This window comes from Camponotus vicinus, unplaced genomic scaffold (genome assembly GCF_025532165.1).
Source record: "Camponotus vicinus isolate PSW18456_S1 unplaced genomic scaffold, iyCamVici1.0 SCAF_6, whole genome shotgun sequence".
Classification (NCBI taxonomy): Eukaryota; Metazoa; Arthropoda; class Insecta; order Hymenoptera; family Formicidae; genus Camponotus; species Camponotus vicinus.
In genome coordinates this window covers 12,439,494-12,464,312 of record NW_028141978.1, presented here as the reverse complement: position 1 = coordinate 12,464,312, position 24,819 = coordinate 12,439,494, and the positions used below count along the sequence as shown (strand labels likewise).

The 24,819-nt window shown below is 28.6% G+C and overlaps 2 protein-coding genes across 5 annotated transcripts; one reads left to right on the top strand and one right to left on the bottom strand.

The window, feature by feature from the left end:
* The first annotated feature begins 1,124 nt into the window (after window positions 1-1,124).
* LOC145973637 (alpha-tocopherol transfer protein) lies at window positions 1,125-11,049 on the top strand. Of its 2 annotated transcripts, none has more exons than XM_083103157.1 (7): window positions 1,125-1,312; window positions 3,847-4,168; window positions 5,293-5,384; window positions 6,049-6,294; window positions 6,449-6,643; window positions 8,114-8,285; window positions 9,909-11,049. In XM_083103157.1, the coding sequence occupies exons 2-7, from the start codon at window positions 3,943-3,945 to the stop codon at window positions 9,950-9,952; spliced, it is 975 nt and encodes a 324-aa protein (XP_082959283.1). In that variant the 5' UTR covers window positions 1,125-1,312; window positions 3,847-3,942; the 3' UTR covers window positions 9,953-11,049. The 2 variants fall into 2 exon arrangements, with proteins under 2 accessions (XP_082959283.1, XP_082959284.1); XM_083103158.1 differs by having other exon boundaries at window positions 3,832-4,168.
* Window positions 10,556-23,530, bottom strand: LOC145973638 (alpha-tocopherol transfer protein-like). Of its 3 annotated transcripts, none has more exons than XM_083103159.1 (5): window positions 23,358-23,530; window positions 13,435-13,608; window positions 12,659-13,212; window positions 12,419-12,569; window positions 10,556-11,382 (listed from the first exon to the last, which is right to left on the bottom strand). In XM_083103159.1, exons 1-5 carry the CDS (start codon window positions 23,401-23,403, stop codon window positions 11,351-11,353), a joined length of 957 nt encoding a protein of 318 aa, XP_082959285.1. In that variant the 5' UTR covers window positions 23,404-23,530; the 3' UTR covers window positions 10,556-11,350. The 3 variants fall into 3 exon arrangements, with proteins under 3 accessions (XP_082959285.1, XP_082959287.1, XP_082959286.1); XM_083103161.1 differs by lacking the exon at window positions 23,358-23,530 and adding an exon at window positions 22,216-22,370; XM_083103160.1 differs by lacking the exon at window positions 23,358-23,530 and adding an exon at window positions 14,341-14,643.
* Between the last annotated feature and the right edge of the window lie 1,289 nt (window positions 23,531-24,819).

Sequence of the window (24,819 nt, the reverse complement as noted above, 5' to 3'; positions counted from 1 at the left end):
AAAAGTCGACTTTCGATTAGACTTAACGAGTTCTCAACCGCTTAGACGTCGAATCAATGTTGAACTGACGTTAGACTTCCGACTGGATATATATAGCTATGTTAATGTAGTTATATGAATTTGTTACTTTATTCGATCTTAACTATAAGAATTATTTAATTGTTGCGTTTGTGCAGAATTTTTGTACATTTATAATACAAATAAAATATATTTTTGCTTTTAGACATTGTTAACATTTGACTCAAAAAGATGGTGTCTGTTACTGATTACGTGAATAATAATATGACCTAGACCTCTATCAATATTCTATTGTATCCACATTGTATTTATATTATATCTGTTCATCAATATTCCATATCGCCATGTATACGTAATTCATATACAATAAATTTCATAATACGTTCTAAAAAGTATTATTTTTATTTATAATAAATTTTATTTGTGGTACGTTTTTACTTTCAATTATTCAAACTCGTAATATTTCGTCGATTAAAAATAATATAAATTTTTAATTAAAATTGTAAATTACTTGGGTTTTTTTGGATTTATAAATAATTTTAGATTTATAAATAAACTCCAACAATTTGAATCTAAAAATAAAAAGCAATGTATTGTAAGAAAATAAAGAAATAAATTATTCTTGTTTGCAATAAATACTTGCTTAAATTTTTTTAAGGTACTATTCAAATAATCGTATTTTTAAGCGTTGCAAATTATCAAACAATGATTACACATTTCGAATTATCGAACAATTCATTGATTTCCTTAGAGTCCTCCAATTCAAGGGTTGAGTTCGAATAATCAAAGATAAAAAGTTTATATATGTGTGAATATTACATAGTTTCACAAATTGTTTAGATGTTCCACGAATTTCTATGAATCTGTATTTGTAAGCTTTAATCCGACACAAAATTTTACTTTACGAAAAATTTAATTAATACCAAAATTTTTAGGGAAATATTGATCATATTGCTTACACTTTGTAATTTTCCACAATTTAGATCATTTCAAGTCGTGTATATGAAATTATGCTGGCATCATTTCGCATTGTCACGTCCATGTAAAAGTGGGGGAAACTACGACTTTCGAACCATTCTAACTGAACTGGATACAGTTCTCATCAGCAATGCGAGCACCACAGAACTAATTTGGTCAATCCTTCTATGTTGTGATCTATTCTTACTTTAATTTTCATATTTTATTGTTATTTCCCGCGATTGCGTTGTCTGACATAGCGTGACGATCTATTCAAATAAAAAGAGAAAAAAAGAAAGAGAAGGATTAATCAATCCTCGATCTACAGTGATTGATTGTGAGTATCACTAAAATTTTGATGATGACAGACATATAGACAAACATATAGAAACATACATGAAAAAACTGATTTGGTGAAAGTGCAACTCTACATACATTAAGATATAATTTTAATGAATTTAATTATTCATATTCCACGATAATTGATACTAATAGAATTTATTTCTAATCGCACATGTCGTTCTAAACACACGTATACATTTATTGACATATCACAAACAAACACATGCATTTATATAATTTTAGATTTATTTTTGTTCAGTTGCAACTTCCAAATTCTCATTTAAAAACATTTTTTTAAAAAGTGAATAAAGAAATACTGGTGTGTTTGATTATATTTTAAATATATAAAAGCATCGTAAACAGCAAAAGTAGTCATTTTATTACCATTTTAATGTAATTTGCCAAGTGATGCTCATTCTTTCTAAATACATATTTATTATGGAAAATGTATATAATATGTATGTTTATAATACGTATTAATTTACAATTTTTTGGTAATAAATTACAAAAAATGTTATGGTTACTTTAAAATTTAAATATATATATCTAAATATATATTTTATAAAATAAATATTTTTCTAGAGAAATTTTATCTACAGTTAGTATTGTAGTCTTTTATGCGTATTTTATTAGTTGATGTATACTATTAAAAAATGAGATAGTAATTCATACAAAAAACTGCAGAAAATTTTTAATTTATACATAAAATAATGTATGTATAAGTAGTACATAATATAATAAGAGAGAAAAAGATATTTAAAAATGCTTCAAATTTTATTTAAAATGACGGTATTTCTTTAAAACTTTTCTTTTCGATAAAAACGTAGAATGTTCATTATACTTTCTGCCACACTTCAGTAAAAGAATGGATTATGCTAAACAACAGATGGGTTACATTAAAGCAGGTATGCATAAACACACCACAAATACACATTTATTTTGCATAATTATATAAAATGTTTCGTAAGATTTACCTTCAGGAAAAAATATATTTTTAATTAATTTGTCTTATTTTCTTTGTAAAAATATAAATATTAACTCTAAAATATGAAATTATTCGATTTATTATCTTAAACAACTTTCAACTAAACTTCTAATTAAATTTCTATTGCATTAGTCTTATATTAAAATCGAATCATTAGCAGTTTTTACAATCAATTTTGAATAATTTGATATAGTAAATATTAAATTTTTTCGGATTTTAAGTACATTATCTCCAGTATTTTCAATTATTTTTCATTTTTTTTATTCTTATAGAACTTTGCTCTACATTTTAATGATTATATCTGCACTTAAACATGATATACGTACGTGTAATTAATTGCAAAATATACAATTATTTGATAATATCAATCTTAATAATTTCCAAGTGAACATAAATAAACGTATACTTGCGAAACATGTTTTTATCCTTTTATGTAATATAGTCTTACCTATAACTAATCATAATTAGATAAAAAAAGTTTCATAAAATTCTCTCCAGATATAATAATAAATAGATTCGTATGTAAAATAATGCTTATATAATATAAAAAAATATTTCTCCGAAAATTGTTTATTGGAAATTCATTTAGTAGTAAAGGTGATAGGAAGTAGACGAGATAAGATATTTTTCACGTAACATGACTAAGATTGAATTATTAAAGCAAATGAATAGATCATAAAATTACGCACTGCACAACGACTGTTATAGAATTAAAAGGAATTTATCATATACGAATTCGGATGCGTCTGGTAAGATAAAACTTAATTGGAATGCTGATAATTAAAGTAGTTATTTGCGATTCATTTTATTGAGACACCCCAATATATAATAATATAAGGAAAAGCTGAATGTCGATGTATCCAAAGCAATAGATACAAAACTATTGTATGTGTAAACATATATACACAAAGTTTTATTGTTTTTCAAAAAATAATATCAAACTTTATATTAAATTAATAATATAAATTAATTAATAAATTAATAAATTAATAAATTAATCAAATAAATAATATAAAATAATTAATAAATTATATCATAAAAATTAAGAGAATATAAAATTGCTCTCAATCTTCAAATGTGTTCTATCTTAATAAAAAAAGTCCATATAAATTTTTATGCTATTTTTAAATTATAAATAAAAATTCTTGTTATCGAGCTAATAGAAAGTGACGATTTGGAAACCTTCGTAGAACCTTCACTTTAGAATCTACATAAAAATTTGGAAACCTTTGCAGAGCCTTCTCCAACTGTTTTCTCGTTGCGAGATTCTCGCAGCACGCAATTTCAGGACGAACACGTGTATATATTTAATGGATTGCACTTCGCTGGCATTGAACGCAAATTCTTCCTATACGCAAAAATACACACATATCCACACACTCACACATAGACACGCATCTGTTTCCATAATCCAGTGACGAAATTCTGCTGCATATACACATTCTTGACCGACAGAAAACAATATATGAGGCCGATTCTTTATTCCTTATCGCGAATTTTATCGAAGAGTCACTCCTATTTCTACGTAGAAGTGTATTTTGCAGGATTAACATCACATGCGTAACATCGTGCACCAGCAGAATATTATAATTCGTCGTTAGCGTAATTCGGATTATCTGATAAATATCGTGTTGGATATAATGGCATCATCCGCAACTATCAAGGAAGACTTGAAACTACCGTGCAAGGAAGAAATCTACCGACAGTGGCAAGAGAATGCTCCGAAGGTTTTATTTGGTGAACACGAACTTAATCTTGAATTGACTCAAACGGACGAGCTGTTTATCCAGAAAGCCAAGGAAGAATTGCGAGAGACGCCGGAAATAATCGCCGAGAGCTGCGCGGAGCTGAAAAAACTAGTTGAAGGTAGAACAAGATCAATTATATAAAAAAAAAACATCTCTCTGCTATCGAGACTTCGAATGTGAAGCAAGAAGGACAAATATAACTATCGTAATTTGAATCTAATAACTGAAATTGAAACCAGTTTTGCAATACAACGAATTGAGTTACTCATCTGTTCAATATTCTTGGCAATGTTTTCCTCCTGAATCTTCCTCTATCGTTGTTCTCGTTCTCCAACCGGTTTCCATATGTTGTCTGAAGAAGAAAGCGAATCGAAAGGAAGAATGTTTTTTTTTGTTAAAGAAAATATGTTTATATCGCAAAGTTTCTTATTAAATTATTTAATTAAAAAAATGTTATTATAATAAATAACGCTCCTAGACTTTATAATTTTAGAGAGAGAATGATTCGTAAAAAGACGCGATGACAAATGGAACAAGAAAAACTTTCTCTTTTATATAATCTCTAATAAAGTAAAAATATCATTCCTATATTTATAATATAGCTCAAGTATGTAAAACAGGTCCACTTATCACAAAAAAATCAATTAAATCGTGCAATAACAATCATTTTTTTTTTTAAACATCGATTTTAACAACGTCAGATTGAGTGCTTCTAGAGTAAAGATCAATTTTTGCACGCAATTACAAATCATAACGCAACGTTCAATTTAACGATGGTAAAAGTATCAAACGTAACATGTATACAATTTAATCACGTTCTTGTGAATCGAGTGAAAACGAAAGTTGCTCGCATTTACACTGATAATTTCCAACGTTTCTCTGTCTTTCGTCATAAAAAGAAGAGTGTGCAAGTTTTGTCGAAATATATAATTGATAATTATTAACAGAGTAATTATAATTAGAATATGTTAAATACAGAAATAGAAATTTACATTTAATGCCTCTTTTTAAAAGAATTTGAGATTGTTTTACAGATGATATCGATATTTTTTCGTATTATTCTCCTTATAAATTATATGCAAAATATTCTGTACATTTACAGAATTGTGTGATCTAAATTATTGATTTTATTACTTTTTTTTTATTATTATTAAAAATCACTCCCACAAATATCTATCTATATATTTTTTTCTTTTTAATTTAATCGATAACAATAATTGAAATTTATTTTTATTTTGTTAGGGGAATCTGATCTAATTGTACCAGATGAGGAAGATTTTTATAAAATGTTCTTGCGACCATGCAAATATTATCCAAAAAGCGCTTTTTCGCTTGTAAGTCAGAACACCTTTAGTATGAAAATGTTATTATTAATATCATTAATTCATCTCTCTCTTTTTCTTTCTCTTTCTCTCTCTCTCTCTTTTTCTCCCTCTCTTTCTCTCTCTCTCTTTCACTTTAAAATAATATTATAATATAATAAACAGATATAATTAACATAATAATAACATAATAATTAATTAATATAATACTATTATAAATAGATATAATTAACATTGAATATAAATTAAATATGCTATATTGAAATTGTGACTAATTTGAGATTGAAATTGATTTTTCTTCAGCAAAAATGTCAAACTAGTTATAGTTTTAACGTAATTAATTATTGAATAGACATAAGGAGTTCATGAAAAATTAATTTTTAAAGAAGGAAATTCTAATAAAAAAAAAGAAAATAATTTTCAAACAATCTAAAGATATTAATAACAATTTTGTGTGTATTTACATTTAAAAAAATAGATTTAAAATTCGATATTTTATTAAATTCTATATTAGAAATTAACAAAGTACGCTAAATATTAACCTCCTCGACATGTTTACTGAAAAAAAGTAATCTCTATGTTAGCCAAAGAAACTGTTCAAAATATATACGATCCGTTTCAAGGCATATTCTATATTTGACATAAAAATACTTAAATTTTTCGTGTTGCTTGATAGATGAAACGGTTTTATCGGTTTCGTCAAAACCATCCGCACATATTTATTGATTTATTGCCTAGTAAAGAGAAGACTTGCTTTTACGCCAATTTGATTTATCCATTGCCGTTCCGCGCTAAAGACGGAAGCAGAATATTACTAGTAGAGGGCGGTAAACGATGGAATCCAAAAGAAGTACAAATCAATGACTTCTTTAAAGGCTTGATAATGTGTTTGTACTTGGCACTAGTCGAGACCAAAACTCAGGTTTGCCATTAGAAAATATCTTTTTTGTTTCGAGATAAAGATTTGTACATCTATAGATAAATTTTTAGATTAACTTTCAACAATTTATCGATAAATTTTCGTTACGAATCATTAAAAATAGTTTAACACTGTTGAGTTTTATTTTGTTTCTCAGATCGCGGGTGCGCACATTATCATAGACGTGGAGGGTTTATCTTTGTCTCATGTAACGTATATTACTCCGAGTTTCGCCAAAATGCTGGTTGAGTTTATACAAAAGTGTTTGCCCATTCGCCTTAAAAATATTCACATTGTAAAACAATCTTTTCTGTTCAACATGGTATTCGCAATTTTTAAACCATTTTTAGAGGTACACAATTTTTTGACAGCCGAATTCATTATTATATAAGTCATATTAAATAATAAATTTCCAATAATTTAAAACTTTTCACAAATATTTATCTAAAATATTTATAAGAAAAAAAAAATAAAAATAAGTAATATTGAATTAAGAAGACTCTCTAAATGAAAACACAAATTATGTATTTATATATATTTATATATATATTATTTATATATACAGTGTGTTCCATTTTAACTTTGCCATCGAAATATCTCGTAAAGTCTAAAAGACACGAAAAAATGTTTCAGACAAAAGTTGTATGGTTTTAAGGGGGACATAAGACGGTGCCATTAGTTTGACCTTGAAGAATCACCTGAAGGTCACGTGAAGATCACCTCCAACTTTTTAAATGGGATACCCTATATGTTTTTGCATATTCTTATAGCTCATCTCGAGAGCTTTCCAAAACACTATAATTAAGTTAGTTTTCATTAAGTACTTTTGGAGTTATGAGGCTTGAAATTATTTCTTAATTTTACATAAACCGTAAAATATCTTGTAAAATATTCACTTTTCGATTATCTTACCTTAATACTTTTATGCACAAAATAATGAGAGGAATCAATTGGTGTAAAGAAAACACATAATTGTTTCGAAAAAAAAAATGTAATTTGCAATTAACAATTACATTTTTTTTTTCGAAACAATTATGTTTTTTTTACACCAATTGATTTCTCTCATTATTTTGTACATAAAAGTATTAAGGTAATATAATCGAAAAATGAATATTTTATTAGATATTTTACGGTTTATGTAAAATTAAGAAATGATTTCAAGCTTCATAACTCGGAAAGTACTTAATGAAAACTAACTTAATTATAGTGTTTTGGAAAGCTCTCGAGATGAGCTACAAGAATATGCAAAAGGATGTCCCATTTAAAAAATTGGAGGTGATCTTCACGTGACCTTCAGGTGACTCTTCAAGGTTAAACTAATGGCACTGTCTTATGTCCCCCTCGAGACTATACAACTTTTGTCTGAAACATTTTTTCGTATCTTTTAGATTTTACGAGATATTTCGATGGCAAAGTTAAAATGGAACACCCGTATATATTTATTTGTGTTTTCACTTACTATCTTCTTAATTCGTTATCACACCGTCATAAAGAGGTGTTTATTTACAATAAGTTTATATATGTAGGCAAAATGAGAAGTATCGGATCGAAGGGTCTGAATAGCTCAGCAGAGCAGTCGCCCGGCAAGCGAAAGATTCGGATTCGATTCCCGATTCAGCGACTATCGACCTGATATTTTTCTCGCCTACAATTTCTTTGGGGGGTAAAAGAGATATTAAAAATCTCGAAGATCTTGAGATTTAATTTTCGCTTGGTTTAATCAAGAAAAATTCGTGTGCACAATAATCATTAATTTTTCTGTTAAAGTGACGCACCACCACGTTTGGCTCTGATATTTAAAAATAAGTGATATTCTTTGCAGGAAAAGATTCGCAAAAGAATTTGTTTCCACGGAACAAACTGGGAGTCTTTAATGACTGTCATAGACAAGAAAGCGCTACTTAAGAGGCACGGAGGTGAATTAGAAATGCCCGACGGGCAATTTGGTGTAAATTTCTCGCAAGGTTTATGTTATTGCGAACCCTTTTTCGAAGGTAATAATTTTACACAACTGGCGATTTAAATTTCGATGATACGAAGAGAATTTGCTGAGTTAAAGATAGGGGTGTATGTGGGAGGAGGTCAGTCTATATACGCTCATTCGGTCAACGAGCGATAGAATCCATTCGTGGCAACGACATCGACGCATATCCTGTGTGTAGAGCATTCATACACTTTTCAGCCCGACAAATAATTAGAAGACAATATTTGGACTGGGTGTGAGGTGGAACTGGCTGAAATCGAACTCGAGTCTTTCGGTTTCCGGGCAACTGCTCTGAACCACTGAGCTATCCAGGCCTCACACCTAAGACCGCTATTTAACACAGTGATATGCGACTCTAGAGCGATGTTGAAATCTCGCTCGATGGATGCAATGCCATGGAGGACCCCTGAAAAGTCGCTCGTTGACCAAATAAGTGCCGGTGGAGGTATTCGCGTGCACCTCGCATGCTGGCTTCCGACTGGCCTTCCGTAAAAAACGGCATCGACGAGCACAATAGAGTGACCACATCCCTCAAAATCCCTCTAATAAATAACAATATCCCCACTGTGGAAAACAGTGGCGGATGGACCCCGATAAGGCCGTGGCAAGCCTCAACAAATACTCTTATACAGGGTGATTCATTTTAATCTTAACAGGCAAATATTTTGAAAAATATGTGAGATACGAAAAAATATTTCAGACAAAAGTTATATGGTTTTAAAGGAGACATAAGATGGTGTCATCAATTTGATCTTAAATAGTTACTTGAAGGTCACGTGAAGATCACCCTCAATTTTTTAAAGGGAACTGTCTATTTTTTATTACATATTCTTGTAGCTTATCTCGAAAGCTTTCCAAAACACTACAATTAAGTTAATTTTCATTAAGTATTTTCCGAGTTATGAGGCTTGAAATTGTTTCTTAATTTTTCATAAACCGTAAAATATCTTGTAAAATATTCATTTTTCGATTACCTCACCTTAATACTTTTATGTACAAAATAATGAGAGGAATCAATTGGTGTAAAGAAAACACATAGTTATTTTTAAGAAAAAATATGTAATTGTTAATTGCAAATTACATATTTTTTTTTCGAAACAACTATGTGTTTTCATTACACCAATTGATTCCTCTCATTATTTTATACATAAAAGTATTAAGGTGAGGTAATCGAAAAATGAATATTTTACAAGATATTTTACGGTTTATGTAAAATTAAGAAATATCAAGCCTCATAACTCGGAAAGTACTTAATGAAAACTAACTTAATTATAGTGTTTTGGAAAGCTCTCGAGATAAGCTACAAGAATATGTAATAAAAAATAGGCAGTTCCATTTAAAAAATTGAGAGTGATCTTCACGTGACCTTCAAGTAACTATTTAAGGTCAAATTAATGACATATGTCTCCTTTAAAACCATTATAACTTTTGTCTGAAACATTTTTTCGTATCTCGCATATTTTTCAAAATATTTGCCTGTTAAGATTAAAATGAATCACCCTGTATAAATAGAAATAAAATGTGCGTCGTTTTACGTATTAAATTATGATTAAATTTAAATTTAAATTAATTAAAGCTCCTTTATTTTATATATACACAGAATTATACTGACGGAATCTGTATTTCGTTTTAGTTGGTCAACGTTGTGGATATAGTACAGATAATAATGTAAAATAATCACTATTTATATCGGATTATTATGTTCATCACCAATCATTTTTCTCATGATTATGATTAGCAATTATATGTATGGAATTGCAATAAGAAACTGACATCGTTGGCATCTTATCTTTGAAAGTTGCGAATGTAATTTAAAGTTGTTATATTAGAAATTGCACAAAAAAACACTAAAGGCCTATCAACCAAGGTGATTTATTAAAAAAGCAGGCTTTACATTTAAAAACAGTAGCAAATATATATTGATATATATTGATAGCACCAATAAAATGTATTGCACTTTACAAAACTTTTTTTGAAGTATTCTTATATATTTGTAAATTTTTTTTTTCAAAAATTGTTTGGGTGTATTTAATGGAATATTGGACAATATTAATAAAATAATAAAATAAGTATAAAATTTACGTGAAAGAAATGAGAAAATTACTAATTTTTTTTATAATCACATAAATATTCAAAGATACAGTTATAATATTTTTCATTGCGACTGTCAATGTATAACTATGTATTATACCAATTGTATAGTACATCAACGATAGATACGTGTATTTTGAATATTTATATGTGCATAACTTATTATATACATAAATATCAAGTCAATAACACTTTTTTAATACAAATTTATTTCTACACCAACTACATAAATTATATACGAAATGCACAATTATACACTTAAGTACATTAATTTATATGCCGTTTTAAATAAATAGCAAAATCGTATCTCTCTCGCGCTAAATCACAAGAATACTATATTTATATATTTCCTAATATATTTCCTAATTATATAAATCCTAACATCTCCCGTACGCAAGAATATTTAAAAATATGGAACTTTATCTGTTTTTTCAAGATTATTATTGTTCTTATTTCATAAATTAAATAATTATTCTAAAATCTATGGTCAACAATTATACCACATTATAATACACCCGTATATGAAATCTATACTGATATGTATAATAATCTTATCACACATGACTGTAGGGATAGAACAATTATACATATATCTCATTCCGATGAGATCACTGATACTTAATAGATAATTTTTGCAGTAAAAAATTGTAAAGAAATTGTAAAAAAATACACAATGTGACGCATTGGTACTTCTCATAATTTATCGCTTAACATTTTATAGATTGATAGTTTGTTAAGATTACTGTCTAGTGGAAGAAAGAAAAGAAAAAAGACTTATGCAACAACATATAAATAAAATTACAAAGTGAGCAACATTTGGATCATTGGTTTCAACAAGTGAACAAAAATGATCCGTAATCATCGTAATTCTTTCTAAATTGACACTTCGCCTTGTGAAATTTGCTCTTCTCTAATTATTTTCCCCAATAATTTAAATCCAAATATTTATTTTATATCTTTAATTGTGATAAATTTAACGAGAAGCTATTCCTTTTTGTAACCGTACGTATTGATAGCTGCAACAAAGAAAAGATTATTATAATCAAAACTCTATTTATGCAGGGTGTTCCATTTTAACTTTGCCATTGAAATATCTCGTAAAGTTTAAAAGATACGAAAAAATGTTTCAGACAAAAGTTGTATGGTTTCGAGGGGGACATAAGATAGTGCCATTAGTTTGACCTTGAAGGTCACGTGAAAGTCACCTCCAACTTTTTAAATGGGACACCCTATATGCTTTTGCATATTCTTGTAGCTCATCTCAAGAGCTTTCCAAAACACTATAATTAAGTTAGTTTTCATTAAGTACTTTCCGAGTTATGAGGCTTGAAATCATTTCTTAATTTTACATAAACCGTAAAATATCTTGTAAAATATTCATTTTTCGATTATCTTACCTTAATACTTTTATGTACAAAATAATGAGAGGAATCAATTGGTGTAAAGAAAACACATAATTGTTTCGAAAAAAAAATGTAATTGTTAATTGCAAATTATATTTTTTTTTTTCGAAACAATTATGTGTTTTCTTTACACCAATTGATTCCTCTCATTATTTTGTACATAAAAGTATTAAGGTAAGATAATCGAAAAATGAATATTTTACAAGATATTTTACGGTTTATGTAAAATTAAGAAACGATTTCAAGCCTCATAATTCGGAAAGTACTTAATGAAAACTAACTTAATTATAGTGTTTTGGAAAGCTCTCGAGATGAGCTATAAGAATATACAAAAGCATATACGGTATTCCATTTAAAAAGTTGGAGGTGACCTTCACGTGACCTTCAGGTGACTCAAGGTCAAACTAATGGCACCATCTTATGTCCCCCTCGAAACCATACAACTTTTGTCTGAAACATTTTTTCGTATCTTTTAGATTTTACGAGGTATTTCGATGGCAAAGTTAAAATGGAAAACCCTTATGATATTATATTATTGAAAAATTATTATATGTAGCGTTGAATTGAAAAATTAGAGATGGCTTCTAAACTTTTTCTCAATTCTGTTATACTTATTCAGATAATTATGTAACGTAGTTCTCATACTCACCCTCATATTCCTTTTCGCATTGGATTAGCAATTTATACCATGTGGGTCCGTCTACCAAAGCGACTTCCATAGTACCGCCGTATTGCGACGGCAGACATTTCGGCGATATGTATTTATGCAATGATTTTCGATCGGAACCGTGGAAGATTATCTAGCAAAAAAAAAGAAGAAAGAAAGAAAAATATATAAGCAAACATGAATTGCATGAATATTTATTGATCATGTACATAAAAAACTTACTCTACTCTTCAATTTCTCTCGTAGGAATGGCTTGAATAGAGTAAACACCATGTTGAACACATATGGTTGGTTCACGATATGTAAATTCTTTACTCTTAATGGCACTGCTTCCTGAAGCAGATCAACTATTTTTTTGGCAAACGGCGGGGTGAACTGCCAAGTTTGCTGAAGGGTGAGACCGTCCATGTCGAAGATGACGACCCCACCGGCGATCTGTGTGCTTGGTTCCAGTATGGCAGCCTCCAGATATAGCACGCATCCCTTGAAGATCTCGTCCAGACTGCATTTGTTATGCTTCCACTTTTTGCCGAGCTCGAGTATCAACACGCGTCGACCGTGCTGATCGCGAATGGGCAGTACCGTCAAGACGTTATGGTCAAATACATTCTTCTCTCTGCTCGGTTTCAAATTGTCGTAGATGTTCGTGTGTTTAACTTTGAAGTTGTAATAATGCTTGATGAGTTCGACCGATGACTCGGGATAATACTTGCATGGTCTCAAAAACCTAACCAGCCACGTCTCGTTGTCCAACGGGCATTTGAGATCCGTCTCCGCTGCCGGTTCACAAGAAAGATTTTAAACAATGGCGAAAACATTCACATTCGAAAAGATTCCAAAATGCATTTCTTAGATATTCTCTCACAAGATTTCTTAAATATTTTGATCAAAATTTTTTCAGTTTGTGCTTAAACTATTGTTCCATGTATATAAAATTTTATATTTATTTTGTATATTATTTTATTAAGTTTCTTTATATAAGTATATATAAAAAAAACCTTTTAATAATTCCTTCAAGCGTGCTATTGCTTCTTTTTGAACTTCAGGACTTTCTCTGAGCTCCTTTTGGGCTACTTGCTGCAATTCTGGAGTGGGAGGACCTATTTCGAGCTCGAACGTTTTGTTTCCGACTTTCAAGGACGGCAATTCAGTTAAATTCGATAAGAAGACGTCTGAAAGAAAAACGCAATTTATTTTTAGCCAGTATTCACATCTTATTTTCCTGATAGTTATCTTTTAAGTAATGCTAAAAGCTCTGTAATTATAAATAAACTAATGATACACTGATTTCAGTGCTACTGATAATGATATTATCGATTAAATATATGATTAAATTATGAAAATTATAATTATAAAATTAAAAATTTATAGATGATTTTTTCACATTCTTGAAAAAAAAGATAAAAAGGTAGTTAGTTTATTTTGGATTTTGAACAATTATAAATACAAAAATTTACATATAATACGCATACATTTTGAAAAATATTTTTAAACAATTCATCTTTCAGTTTTCTTATTTCAGATTTATAATTAATATTTTGTTTTCGCACATCCATTGTGAGTTTCTAAAAAATATAAATTGTTTCTCTTTTTTTTGTATTATGCAAGAATTGTCTTACAAAAATATAAATAAAAGCAATATATGAGATTTTCACAAGTAGTTTTGAGGTTATATAAGTTCAGATAAGAAATTTGCTTTAATCTTATACTTACATCATTTAATTTCTCTTTCTTTTTATATAGCATTACACATTTTAATTAATAGAAAAAATTAAATTGATACAAAATTGAAAGTTTGTCATAATGTAGGATATTTAGTTTAGCGTTTTTCTTTTGTAGTTTATCTCTAAGATTAGATGACAAACGTAAACAACTTGGAATTTTCAAATCACACATGTTCTCACCATCCTCAAACAAGGTCCCTGAATCCATTATTCCTTGTAATAAGTGAATGAAATACAAGAAGATCTATAGAATAATTGATGACGCACGATGTATCTCTAACCCACATGCGAATACAACGATGATTAAACTACGCGATAAATCAAACAATTTTGTTACTTGTCGAACCAACGAAAGAGATGAGTTTGCTTTTCGTGTTCGAGCAGCTGTTAATTATCTAACACATCGCGGATGAGTAATGCAATCGTTTGCGACTTCAGAAAGGATGCAGAACAAAAATCCTCATCGACGTACCACGTTCACGAACACTCAGTGGAAACATGACTCAGCTTTCTTATCGTAAATATTCAAAGCCTGTGGTTGTAGAATTATATACTGAGAACTCCTACCAAATATAATCGCAATGTATTTGCTTTTTTTTACATTGTATTTTTGATTATTATTAATTCTTCTTTGAATTTATTTATTATTTTAGAAATTATTTCTAAATCTGGATATCAAAAATTGGACAATTGAACAAAATAAAATATTCCTAAAATCATAATAATATTCTTTTTTATTCTTTTATTCACTTATTCATCTAAAATATTTTTTAAATATATGAAAAAGAAATCGGTTAAAAGACGTCTTACATACCACGTATACAAACATTTTTTATATTATTTGTATATTTTAGCATTTATTTATAATAATTTCTTTATTAATTATACTAGAGTTTATTAAACTTAAACAGATACATGACATTTATATATATAAAATTTTATTAAGCAATTTTATTAATCACGCATAATTCCCATACAGCACAGAAGCTTGCATCAACATTGCTGCAATGTTACAACATTGCACATAGCAGTATAATGCTGCAGAAATATTGTAGAGACATTATTTTGTAATATTACTTTGGCAATGTTGCAGCAACATTTTAACATAGCGAAAATGTATAACATGTGTTTCTTTACTTGCCGCTATGTGGCGACACCAAACTTAACTAACTCGTATTCGAATTTTCATCTAAAGTGGATATAAGGCCTACAAAGGACTAATGTAGTAATTATATTTTTTGTCTTGTGTCAGTTAAATTTCTGATAAACTGATTTGATTTATTTAATATTCTGAATAATAAGGGATCTAGATTATTAAACAAATAATTTGTTTAATAATCTAGATCCCTCGTTGGGATTCAGAATATTAAACAGATTTTTCTTCATTGAATCGGTAAATGGGAAATAATTCATTTATTGCACGTATTAAAATATTCTGGTACCGAGTGTATGTAAAATAATTGTATGTATATTATTGAGATAAATATTTAATAAGACACATTTGATAAAAAACACTAATAGATATTTTTTTTCAAAGACGGTAAATGTTTTTTTTCCTATCTTTCTTAAACATTTCTTTATATTTTCAAAGTTTATTTATTAAATTTAAAACGGTCTGCATTTGCAATAGCAAAACGCGTTTTAATATTGCAAATACGTTGCGCCGTAACATTACTACAATCTTACATTGTAATATTTCTGAGGGCGGACATTTCAACGTTGCTGCAAGCTTGCAGTAATGTTGCAGAAACATTTCGCAACTTCTATGCAATATTACAATGTTTCAATGTTAGGTCTATGCAACGTTTTTGCAATCTTTCGGTGCTGTATGGGTTTATTTTTCTTTTTTCGTCACGAATCTTTTATTTATGTCCTTGATCATCAGAGGAGTTTCGACTATCTTTAACAGATTACAAAAGCCGTAAGAAGACAATCGTGTCATGGAAGTTACGTTATTACTTGCTAATATATTATACATGATAAGTTTTAGATACTGTCGTGCAATAATAATATCATTATTATTATTACGCTATGACGCGATCAATGATTTGGAAGAAGCGAGTCTCGTCGGCAATCTTGATTTGACAATTAATAAAAATTACTTCTAATAAATTCAACACTTCTAAATTACACAATTCGTAGTTTGCACGACTTCCCGCAATCTCTCTTTTTTCCTTAAAATACAGTCTAAAGTCATTATGTGAGAAGTGCAAAATATTAATTATAAATATTCGTTGCTAGCATTAAATTTATTTTACTTTCACGAAATTCGCGCAGAGAATGTCATGATAAACTTGTAAATTATCGGTCGCCGGAACATCACTGCAATTGACACACACCAAAAGCATGTACCAAAAGATAATAATACATGCATGTACATAGATATTGTACGCTTCTCGGTATACGTCGTTTAATAAACTGACATCATTAACGCGAATCAAGTGCACTGTTGTGGGCAGTTAGCTGTATGAGCCTTATCGCCTTCTGATAAAGTATTACCTTATCGTATTCTGAAATGAGTAATGCTCTAAACGAGTTTCAGTCTGTGTTTCTGCAAATTTGTAAGCACAATGTAAGATAAAGTGCAAACGATGTCGCAACTGGCTCATGCCTGAATTCACGATTTTGCGACGATATACTTCTACTAGAATATTAAATATTATAGGTGGAAATAGGTAGGAATATTAAATATTATAGGTGAAAATAACTTTACACAAGATTTCTCTCTATTTCTCTCTAGTTTTTCGTACAGCGACAGATCGCATGGATTAGCCTAGAATATTGACTGGATAATTGCATCGCGATTTCGACAAGAATCGGTATTACGACAGTTTTTACGTTGCGAATGGATAGAAGGAAAAAGGCTGATTTCACCGCAGCATGTAATGATGCATCGCGCATAGCAATTATACGTCGCAGTTATACGTGTCGAAAATAGTTATCACACTTATTACGTTTTTCTACATGCGATATATAAATTACGTAAACGGAATTAATCGGAAGAATCGAAGAATCATTTAAGAATCATTTTGCGCGTTATTTTGTAACATGCATGCTTTTTTTCTATATCATTTATTCAATATGCGCGAATGTGTATCGAATATGTCGATATTTCTTAGGATATTCATTGATAAAAGAATTGAAACAATATCTCCTTAATAAAAAATTTGAGATAATTTTTAACTTAATTTTTGAATTATAATTAGAAAAGAAAGAACACTATAATAAAGTAGATTTAATAGACGCAGAAAAAATTTACAAGTTTGCAATTATTTTTAAATATATATATATATCTTTATTTATTAAATATATATATTTTGAGAACTAATTGCATATAAGATTTATTTCTTCAATAATTCGTGGAAATACATCAAAGCTATTTTAGAATAAAAAAAATTGTAAGAAAGTATTTTAAACGAAGAAAAAGTCGATACATTTCGAGCAATCTCGTTACAAATGTCTCGATGCAAACGAAAAACTTTGTCGACGTTGTTTTCTTTTCATTGTTTTCTCTTTGACAGTCGTGAATGTAATTTTCTTTCATTTTCGTATCGATATCGCAGGTTTATTCAATTTTTATTAAAATATGATTAAATATATCGATTTTCATCATCGATACACATATCGACTACTGCATTTCTATTTTTTTTTAGATTTACAAGCCAAGGAGCTCATTGCAGCGAAAACAAATAATATAATAATAATAATATTGATATTGCATCATAGTTTATTTTTTTTAAATTTACAAAAATATTTTTGTATTCTATTTTAATATGATGGCTGTGACTGTACTTCATTCATTAAAAGTCAAAGATTGGATAAATAATGTAAAGCTAATATCATTGCAATCCGCGTAAAATATTTTAAAAAATCATTCAAAATCAATATTGCCTCTGATAATAACTCTGATAAGCAATGTGAGTTTCTATTATTATTATTATTATTATTATTACTTATTTTATTATTATTTACATTTAAATTGCATGTAAATCTTTTAATATATTCGTTAATATATTAATATATATAATATACATAAAATATAAATGATATGTATTTTTTATTATTCTTTAGGTGTATTTATTTAGTGAAAATTAATATTATTTTTAGTTTATAAAGCATATGAGTATAATTAATAAGTTGATTCAATGTTGAAATTGTGTTGAAATGGTCGTCGGGGATTCGTCAACAATTTATATCAGAGAATTTCAATTTTATTTTAACATTTTTGATTCTCGATATATATTGCATTAATTAAATATTTTTAACTGTGTAAGAATCATGCCGCGATCGACTAAGGTCGACAGTTGAAGGTTACCTATAGTGTGAATCATGAACGTAGCATACATGGACTCCGAATGTCCTTCGTTTTGCCGTCTAATTGAGCGAAGCCAACATCTAGAAAGAGAGCGAGAATAGAGGGGCTCGTTTGCTCTCTTTCTTTTCTTTCTTTTTTTTATAATTCATCTGCGCAGAAAAAGACAAAGAACAGAGGGATTAGATTATCTGTCTCTTTCTATATGTTGGCTTCACTTGTTTGGCCATATGCGGAGTCCATGTGTACTACGTGTGAATATATATTTATAAACAATGGGAGAATATTTGATCGGACCGTGAGCGGAGCAAACCGATAGTGTGAATCGACCCTCATCGATCATGTTTGACTGGTTAAGCAGGCCCCAGATATTGAAACGCTGATTTTGTAAACAACTGGCAATCGACCAGAAAATTCCTCGTGAATCGCAGTAAGCATTTAAATCGGTAATTACATGCATTCTATGAATAAAATTAACAATTTTCGCGGACGTTATTTTGACATCACTATGTGTGTGTATTCTGATTTAGTAAAATAAAAAATGACTTTAGGGATATTATTAAGAAATTGCATTTATGTAAAATATAAATTTTTAGAATAAATTATATTGTGTGTATATATAATAAAGACATGTTAATATATTAATATTAATACACACACACACACACACACACACATATACGCTACAGTTTTTACCAAAAAAATAATTCAATAATATTTTTATAATTAGAATAAATTTAATAAAATTATTTTTATAATAATTTTTTAATAATCTTTAAACAAATCGTAACATTTTATCTCCTTGTACTGCATCAATATAACTAAATGTAATGTAAAACATATTTGAATAAATTTGTGGCAAGAAATGTTTAGATTTTATAATCTCTTAGCAATTTTCTGCGAATCGAGCGCCATGTAATAATATTGAAGCTTACTCTACGCGACATATCTTCGTAAAAGAAAATGATGACTCGTTTAGTTTGCCAGAGAAAGAGAGAGAAAAAGAGGAAGAAATAAAACAAATATTCTTTTATGTTTCTAATATCTCTGTGAGATGAGAAAAACCAGACAGACTGAATAGGAAGTTGCATTTTGATAGATTTATCGTTCAACATTTACGACTCCCCAAACAAGAATCGGCTAACCGGTTGAACTTTTCGCATTTGACGAATCGAGATTGTACAGGACAGAAAGTAAGAACGAGTATTTTCCGCAAAACACAGGTGTGTCATAAACGGAACGTCAAATATTTCTTTGTCTATCTTTTTCATTCCGTTGAAAAATTCGATGCTGATTATTTGTCTCGGATCAACTAATGGTTCTCTACGCGAGATTCTCTACGAAGATATCATTCCTTGTTTAGTTGCTCTAAACTATAATGAAAGTTAGAATTCACTCAATCATCGAAGTTGACAGCGGTTAAATCATGTCGGATAAATTATATAATGTTTTCACGGTAAAAATAGACCAAGTTCATGATAATAACGTTCACTTTAAGAAACTATATTTAACATTTTGTATTTTGATCTCTCATTTTGAGCTCTTTATACGTCAACTTTGGAATTAAACAATGTGGATAATCCATTGTAGTTATCCGTTACCATTAATCGTAATCAGACCACGTAATGTTCCACATACGTGAGAAACTAAAGTGTTACTTTATCCGTGTCATGATTGTAAAATGTAAATGAAACTGTCACGTTTTATTATAAAATATAAATAAAAAACGATAAATGAATCGTTGATATTAAATATAACAAATAATCATATCTTATAATTATTTCTTCTTTCTTTCTCTCTCTTTTTGGCAAATTTTTATTTTATACAAATACATGTACGTATTAAGATGTTTCAATTTCAGAAATCATTGAGATATTTATATGCATTATTTTTCATAGGGAAAGATCAATTCAAAATTGTAATCGAAAATCTTTTATATAAAAAATAGAATGATGCGTGGGAGAAACTCGCATCTTATATCAATATTTCGCATTAACATAAAATACAAAAAGATTTTTCTCTCGAAAATTCTAATTTGCAAGGCGGAATATTATCTTGGAATGGTATGGCAAAGAGTGGTTTTTCATGAGCCCTATCCGTGTCATGGTCACAGAGAAATTGCTTCATGAGTTTAAGACTTGTTTTGAATCTAATTTACTTGTAAAAAAGTATGTCGGAATGCAATTAAATATAATTAAATATTGTGAAAAAGTATATCGGAATGCATTAAATATAATCTCCATAAAGAAACAAATTTCAAAATATTTTTACAAATAGCTTTCGAAATCTTTGGAAAAAAACATCAGTATGATATTCAATATAATATTCCAATAATTTTCAGCTTTAACATTAAATCTCTAAAGCTTGTTAATAAATAATTTTTTTTATTATCGTTATTTAAAATTTATTGCACGTACATATTAATAAAAAAACTGTTTTTGTATGTTAGATTATATATTTACAGATTTTATATATTTATTATATATATATATATAATTTATTATATGTTATTATATGTTATTATAGGTTATATATTTATATATTTATAGTATTTTAGATTATATATTATTGATTTTTATACATATTTTTATGTATATATCCTACATATATACATATTTTTATGTATATATCCTATTTTTATATATATATCCTAATAAAAAGTATATGACGTGCCTTTATACACCAAGTATAGCGCGGTGACATCTTGCATAAGATATATGAATAATTTTTTTAATTGCTTAGTTGTTTTTATTAAAGAAAGAAACGTATATTTTTTGAAGCGCAACAGTAAAATTAACGTTGCGTTATGCGCGATCATAAATAATGCATTACGTAATCGATCAAGTATTACAACGTAGCATAATAAAGTTTTAAGATCGCGAAAGTGCACTGTTAGCAAATTTTTGTTATGTAATATCTATGAGATTATAAATATATGCTAAGTTTATACGTATTATATATAACTTTCGAATACAAACTCTACTGAAGTAATTGCACTAAAACTGGGGATATATATAATTTCACTTGATTCTTGAAAGTTTATTTAATTTTTTAGCAGTTTCTCTTACGCACAGATTAATAGTCAATACTATTATAATCGCGAAAAACACACAATTGAATTTATTGACAGGGTATCTCTTGAATGATCACACTTGAACGATCTCTGCTTATGTTTTAACCGGAGAGATAATTCCAAAAAAATACAACATAATAGCAACTCACGAGAAGAATCAATTTACGCGTCAAAAAATTAAAAATAAAAGAAGAGAAACACTTTGCCGATGCGAATGATCGACGTTAAAACACGCGTTTGAAAAACCGACGAAAATGTGAATGGTATTCGGCCGTTCACCATTTTATACGTGCACTGACATACATTTGGGTTTAGTAGAAAGTTGATGTTATATCGTAAACACTTTCGTTTAGACTTCATTCATGATTCTTTTGATTTTAATTTAATTTAATTAATCAAGTGTATCTCGATCTCTTAGTCACATTGAGATATAATTTGCTCTGCTCGAGATAAATCAGCTATAACGTTTTATTTTATTAAATTATGAAACGCATATTAAATGTAAATTAATATGGCTTTCAACGTGTATACTTTATAACTTGTACAACTCTTTCTCTCTTTTACGGACGTATAAAACACGTGACATTTTCGAGCGAGGAGAAGATTGACGGATTGTGTATGATCACAGAAAGAGATGCACTTTCGCTTAAGAAAATTGCCTCGTACTCACTGCCTGCTATCAGTGCCATGATGTGCCGGGAGTATCGTTACGGGTTGTATCAGTTAAAAATGCGTCAACTACCGAGGATGATACGTGAAATCGAACGATCCGTGCGACATCAAAAAACGAACGAAAATGCGGCCGGTATCGTACGGACGAGCGCTCTTATACGTCCTGATCTTCAAGGTCAAGCAGGTAGTAAGGCAGTGGCCGTGTCGATTTTCCGCAAGCGCATGCCGGCTTACCTTGTCGCACGCAAACGTGATGTAATTTTATTGTTTCTACTATCAAAGTTGCCACGTGTGTGGCAGTAAACAATACGATGCCATGGAGGGACTGACGCACACAAGTAGAATACGATGGTAGATGCGACCAATTAATCGATATATTGTCGGATCGATGATTATCGGACACAACACGTCACGTATAAATATTCCATTTGTGAACCGGTGATCACGTCAGCGCTTCGAGTCGAAAGATGATCAATATAAATGAATATAAATGAGCATCGTGCAAAATTTTCATTTTATTATATGTTTTGTTTGAAAATCGCGAAGAAAAGGTATGCTAATGATTCCTCGATTAACAAAGAAAAAAATTTGTTTTGAATATATTTGTAAAAGAAATATTCTTTATAAAGAGAAAATGTTTTGAAACTGTATAACTGCATTTATTGATTGCCATATCTATGAATTCTATAAGAAATGCTATAAGAAACACAAATGGATGCGAATAAAAACTTAGTAAACAGTTTATGTATTTTTTGTAAACATTAATTATTTCATCAATAATGGATCTTTGATCAAATAACAACAATAAAATTGTTATAAATGTTTCTTCGTTTTATATTATTATAATTTTATATTATATAAGTTTTATATCATATATATATATATAATAATTTATTATATATAATATATAATAATAATAAAAATAAATATATATATATATATATATATTTATTTTAATTTTTTATATTTGTCCTTTTAAAGCCGTAAAAATTAAATGTTCGTATACCGCTTGTGATAAATACATACAAATGTGAAAAAAAAGTGTAAATAAAAAAATTTAAAGAATTAAAAAAGCTCTCTATTTTATTACGTAAATTACGAGATTTTAGCATTAAGAATGACGATAAATAAATTTCGTACCTGCTGGTATTGTTATTAATGTAATCTCGAAGCTGTTTGACTCCATTGATTCAATCCTGATCGAATCCGATAGAAGATCCGACTGGTACTGTCCGATTCATGAGCAGAACGATTAAATTAATTGACTCACTCGCACTCTCTAGCGAATGGATGACATGTACTTTACAAAGTGGAATGCTGACTGCTAATGAAATATTCACGACACATCGTTTCTTAAATAAACGGGGTTATGAGATTCGCATTATTTTTTTCTGATCTTAGCTTTCTGCTGTTTAGTACTATTCCTGCCACTCATGCATATTCTTATCATCTTATTTTTCTTCATTCGGTTCACTATTGCACATTTTTTTCCTCTCGATGTATTCCGATAATTTATACGCGATAATTAATAACCTAGCTAGTAGAAAAACAAAAAATGATATCAGAAATTACATGATATATTATTTTATTTTTTCGTTACTTTAATCTCTTTTGTAAATGATATTCTGTCTATTTTTTTTTTCGTTTTCCTATATTTTATATATTTTTTTGCATTATACAATTATTATTTATTATTTTTTATAATTATTATTTATCATTCATTTCAAATCGCTTAAAATACATTTTCCATTTTTAACGCATTATTGTTTAAAGCAGAAAATTATGATAAATTATGATAAAATTATGATTTTATTTGAAATTTTCATTAAGAGAGAAAAACTAAAAAAAAAAACCATAAACTGACTGAGAAAAATATACAGTTAAAAATAATTTGCGAGAAAAAGCATATATATAAAATAATGTTAAATTTTTCACATATATCATATTTAATTTTTCATGTATTTATATATATGTCATACAAAAAAGAATTGAAGAATTGCGGAAGAGAGCTGGGAGAGAGGTAACTCACATAATGTTTGAGTTCCTAATCCTATCTATTTTAGATGTAAGTTAAATTCAGATTTTATCTGATAATAAATTAAATAGGACTGATATTTATGTAATAATATACAATAAGATAATGCTTCATTTTCATATGATAATGAACAGGTTTATTATTATATATAATTATATATATATATATATATATATATATATATATATATATGTATGTATGTATGTATATATAAAAAAAAATCCTATTATGTGTGTATATGGACTTGAAAAAAATATACATATGTATATTTTTAATTTAATAAATAAATATATATAATATAAAAAATAAACGTTATCTATCAGGTTGTCGGAAAAGTCATGACGCATTTTTTCTATGTGTTTCAAAGTCATTTATTTATATAAAGTACAAAGATCAATCAATGATATATTGCCCGTTTTGTTCGATAACCTTTTGCCATCTTTCAGTAAGTTTCATAATTCCTCGTTTATAAAAGGACCTGTCTTTATCGGCGAAAAACTGAACAAGGTGCTGATTTACGGCCTCATCGGAATTGAACGTTATACCACGCAAGGAGTTTTGAAGAGC